Here is a 4,776-nt window from a genome sequence, read left to right as displayed (position 1 = left end):
TAACAAACTAACAAACTAACAAACTAACAAACTAACAAACTAACAAACTAACAAACTAACAAACTAACAAACTAACAAACTAGCAAACTAACAAACTAACAAACTAACTAACTTATAAATTTATCATTTTCTAAAAATTTAATTTTCATCGAAATTTTTTGAAATTGAAAACATTTTAAATTATGAAATTTTTTATCTAAAATTTTAACTCTTTTTAAAAATTTCCAGCTTTTTCATAAACTTTCAATTTTTTCTAAATTGACAATTATTGAAAATTTTTCTTTAAAAAAGTAATTGAAAAAGAAATTCTACAAATTTTAAATAATTTTAAAATGAAAAATAAATGATGGGAAATTTTGTAGAAAATTTAAAATTTGTAGAAAAATTTCTATAAATTATTTTTTTTTTTTAAAAAATAGAAAATTTTTTAAAAAATTTTAAAAATGTTTTTAAAATTTTTCTGTTGAAAATTTATTCAAAATTTATTGAAAATTTTTTTGGAAATTTAAATTTTTAAAATTTTTTAATTTTAAAAATTATCGAAAAATTTTTTAAATTTTTTTTTATAAAAAATTTATTGAAAATTTTTCAAAAAAAATGGAAAATTATTAAAAAAATCTAAAAAAATGAAAAATTATATAAATGAAAAAAGGCAAATATTTGAGATTTTTATAATAACGAAAAATTATTAAAACTTTTTCTATAAAAATAGATATTATTAAAAAAAATTAAAAATTATAAAAATTTTCAAAAAAATTATAATTTTTCAAAAATTTCTATGTATTTAAAAAACAGATATAGAGAAAAATTTCTATAAATAAAAAAAAAATTTAGGAAAAATTTTTATAAATTTAAAATTTTGTCCAAAAATTTTTTTTTTAAATTTAATGAAAAAAATTTTAAAATTTTACTTATGAAAGGGTTTTTATTTAAACATTTTGTTTAAATTTTCATTAACTTAATAGTAAAAAAAATATAATTATATATGATTGACACAACCAAAAAAAAAATTATTAATAAATAATGAAATGAACTTGAAAATATAATTGCCTGTCTAAGTGCGTCAAGATACTGTTATTAACAAAATTACAATTTTATACGAAAAAAAATCAATAAATTTTATTTCAAAAAACTAAAAACCGACAAAAACATTTTTTTTCTTTGTTGTGGTCAGAGACTAAATAAAACAATGCTAAAGCCTTGGTAACCATAAAAAGGTGAAAACAATACAAAACTTTTTCCCAAAAATATTTGAAATATTTAGTAACTAAAACTTATTTGTTAGGAGTGCTAGGAGTATAATAATAAAAACTAAAATTATTATTTAGTATTAAAATAACTTTATTTGTTTTGAAATATTATGAAAAAAAAGCTTTTTGTTGAAAAAAAAAGCAAAATCGAGTTAATATTGCGAAAATAACAGAAAAAAAAACTGGGTCTTATCATATCGATTAAAAGTTTGTTATCTTTTGTAGTGCTGTTGTTGTTGTTGTTCTTTTATTTAGAAAACAAAACAACAACAAAAAAACATAATTCTATATTCAGTTAAAATAAATACTGATAAGGTTTTATGGAAAAAAAATTATACAAAAAAAAAAACAAATAAAAATTAACACTTGCTCATTCATAGTACTACCAACGAAAATAAGACGGTTTGTCATACAAAAAGCTTCAATAATTTTTAGTGTTTTTGTAACTTTGCCAGCAGAAAGTTGTAAAATAGTAAAAAAAAAAAGTAATTAAAAATAAACCAAGTTTATTGCAAAATTGTAACAACTATTCAAAAATTAATAACATTTCTTTTTCATTTTTACAATTTCAGTTTAAAAAAAAAGTTTTGGTATAACTTAACACCAGCTACCCGCTTTAATTTTACAAAATGGCCACCAGGGATTTACAGTTAAATTCTGGCATGCGTTGTGCCAAATACATGTTACTCATTGTTAGCTTTATGTTTGCTGTAAGTATTTTTAAAAAAAAATTATTAAATAATTGTACAAAAGTTTAGCAAATTTCACAATATGTTTTATATGTATGTATTCTATTAGCCTAATATTGATTTTTCTTTAAACTTTTCCTTATAACGCCATTTTGTTTTTGTAAATATTTTCTCGTTTTTCTTATCAATTTTAAGTCTGTCTGTCAGTCATTACGTTAATGCTTTTAAATAATAAATGGAAGAGAGAGAGAGAGAGAGAGAGTGAGCATCAGGTGAATAAACATTAAAAATATGAGTCAGAGAGGGTAGGGAGATAAACAAAGAAAACTTTGACACAATGCAAACATTAAAAGCTTTGATGCTTTTCACTAAATGACAGCTGATCAGTAAACAATATTTGCTTTATCTTATTCCTTTTGGCTACTGTAGAGTCAACACTTTTCATATACAATTATCTGCTTCGACTTTCATACATGTTGCCCGTATTTCGGTATAACTGTCACTTTTGAAGATTTCGCTGTTACAGCCTTTTTTTGAAAGAGCTAATGTAAACTAAGTCCCGTATTCCTATTTGTTCCCATTATTGGAAACGGAACAGTACTCGTCAGTCTTTCGACCCATTTAATGAAATATATTTTCTGAAACACCCAGATGCTTAGTTAGTTAATTAGTTAGTTAGTTAGTTAGTTAGTTAGTTAGTTAGTTAGTTAGTTAGTTAGTTAGTTAGTTAGTTAGTTAGTTAGTTAGTTAGTTAGTTAGTTAGTTAGTTAGTTAGTTAGTTAGTTAGTTAGTTATTTAGTTAGTTAGTTAGTTAGTTATTTAGTTAGTTAGTTAGTTAGTTAGTTAGTTAGTTAGTTAGTTAGTTTGTTAGTTAGTTTGTTAGTTAGTTTGTTAGTTAGTTAGTTAGTTAGTTAGTTAGTTAGTTTGTTAGTTTGTTAGTCGGTTAGTTTGTTAGTTAGTTAGTTAGTTAGTTAGTTAGTTAGTTAGTTAGTTAGTTAGTTAGTTAGTTAGTTAGTTAGTTACTTAATTACTTTGTTAGTTAGTTAGTTAGTTAGTTAGTTAGTTATTTAGTTATTTAGTTAGTTAGTTAGTTAGTTAGTTAGTTAGTTACTTTGTTAGTTAGTTAGTTACTTAATTACTTTGTTAGTTAGTTAGTTAGTTAGTTAGTTAGTTAGTTAGTTAGTTAGTTAGTTAGTTAGTTAGTTAGTTAGTTAGTTAGTTATTTAGTTAGTTATTTAGTTAGTTAGTTACGTGCTTAGTTAGTAAGTTAGTTAGTTTGTTATTTAGTTAGATCGTTAGTTAGTTAGTTAGTTAGTAAGTTAGTTAGTTAGTTAGTTAGTTAGTTAGTTAGTTACTTAATTACTTTGTTAGATAGTTAGTTAGTTAGTTAGTTAGTTAGTTAGTTAGTTAGTTAGTTAGTTAGTTAGTTAGTTAGTTAGTTAGTTAGTTACTTAATTACTTTGTTAGATAGTTAGTTAGTTAGTTAGTTACGTGCTTAGTTAGTAAGTTTGTTAGTTGGTTAGTTAGTTAGTTAGTTAGTTAGTTAGTTAGTTAGTTAGTTAGTTAGTTAGTTAGTTAGTTAGTTAGTTAGTTAGTTTGTTTGTTAGTTAGTTAATCAGTAAGTTAGTTACATACTTAGTTAATTGAATTTAGTACCCTACAATCCACATGTACTCAATATTAATTTATCAGTTGACCTAGAACTACATAATTTATTATCTACTCTTCTTATCTAACTGTACATTCCAAATTCGTAACTCTTTTATATTCATATTTTGAGAAGTCAGTGATGTAATGATAAATTTTATTTTTTGATTTTATTATTAATGACGCTTTTTATAAAAACTTTCCTTCTTCCTTTTTCTTAGATCACCGCCATTTTATTGGTTATGGTTGGTTCAACCATTCAGGCAATATTTGGTGATTTTCGACAATTCGTAGACGATCATTTCCTTTCGCCACCAGCTCTTCTAATAGCTATTGGTTTCATTTTAATCTTTGTAGCTACATTGGGGGCTTACGGTGCCATCAAGGAGAGTGTAATGCTTATAAATTTGGTAGGTCCATATTAGCACATGCAATTTACGAAAATTGTTAATTTTCTTTATTATCTAGTATGGTGTTTGCTTGTTTTTGGTCTTTATTTTGGAAGTCTCTGCCTCTATTGCCGCCTTCGTTATGCAAGGACAAGTACGTGAAATGTTAGTGCGCACCCTTAATCAATCGATGGCCGATTATGAGAAAAATGAATATATTCAGACCGGTGTGGATTTCATGCAAAGTGGTTTAGAGTGTTGCGGTGTTGATGGTCCCAAGGATTGGGTTAAATATATGAATCAGACCAGCAATAATATGGAGGATGAAGTTTCGGTACCTTATTCTTGTTGCGGTCGCTTCAATATGCAAGATGCTACCAAGTGTGATGTACAATATGAGAATGGTTGTTTTGCTCGCATGGATTTCATTATTTCTCAAAGTACCATGTTGATTGCTACGGGTGCTACAACTGTGGCTTTTGTACAGGTGAGTGGTTTGTCATACGGTTTTTTAGAAACTCGGTAAACTATACTCGATGAAAATTAGAAAAAGGAATGGACAATCAAAAATATAATTGACTAGAGTACACACTAGACTATAGACTAAACTATAAACTAGACAATAGGCTAGCCTTAGTTAGTTAGACTAGACGATAGACCAGACTATAGACTAGACGATAGACTAGATTATAGACTAGACTATAGACTAGACTATAGACTAAACTATAGACTAGACTATAGACTAGACTATAGACTAGACTATAGACTAGACTATAGACTAGACTATAGACTAGACTATAG

The 4,776-nt window shown here is 25.2% G+C and overlaps 2 protein-coding genes across 2 annotated transcripts in view; one reads left to right on the top strand and one right to left on the bottom strand.

The window, feature by feature from the left end:
- The window catches only part of LOC111687184 (CD63 antigen), a 6,281-nt gene extending 4,653 nt beyond the window's left edge, over positions 1–1,628 (bottom strand). Inside the window, exon 1 of the mRNA XM_046956177.1 lies at positions 1,621–1,628. Within this exon, the coding sequence (XP_046812133.1) occupies positions 1,621–1,628 (8 nt within the window). The remainder of the gene's footprint in view (positions 1–1,620) is intronic.
- On the top strand, positions 1,603–4,516 carry LOC111678687 (tetraspanin-6). Its single transcript, XM_046956499.1, has 4 exons — positions 1,603–1,735; positions 1,821–1,960; positions 3,808–3,996; positions 4,055–4,516. Exons 2-4 carry the CDS (start codon positions 1,880–1,882, stop codon positions 4,499–4,501), a joined length of 717 nt encoding a protein of 238 aa, XP_046812455.1. The 5' UTR covers positions 1,603–1,735; positions 1,821–1,879; the 3' UTR covers positions 4,502–4,516.
- The last annotated feature ends 260 nt before the right edge of the window (positions 4,517–4,776 follow it).

This window comes from Lucilia cuprina, chromosome 2, assembly GCF_022045245.1.
Source record: "Lucilia cuprina isolate Lc7/37 chromosome 2, ASM2204524v1, whole genome shotgun sequence".
Classification (NCBI taxonomy): Eukaryota; Metazoa; Arthropoda; class Insecta; order Diptera; family Calliphoridae; genus Lucilia; species Lucilia cuprina.
Note: the sequence above shows the minus strand (reverse complement) of the source record. Positions and strands in the feature narration are given on the sequence as shown.

Bases quoted from the DNA above. Each gene is read 5' to 3' on its own strand.
- LOC111678687 (XM_046956499.1), top strand. From the start codon at position 1,880: ATGGCCACCAGGGATTTACAGTTAAATTCTGGCATGCGTTGTGCCAAA. The intron at 1,961-3,807 runs GTAAGTATTTTT...CCTTTTTCTTAG, and splicing joins TTGTTAGCTTTATGTTTGCT to ATCACCGCCATTTTATTGGT. The intron at 3,997-4,054 runs GTAGGTCCATAT...TTTATTATCTAG, and splicing joins GTGTAATGCTTATAAATTTG to TATGGTGTTTGCTTGTTTTT.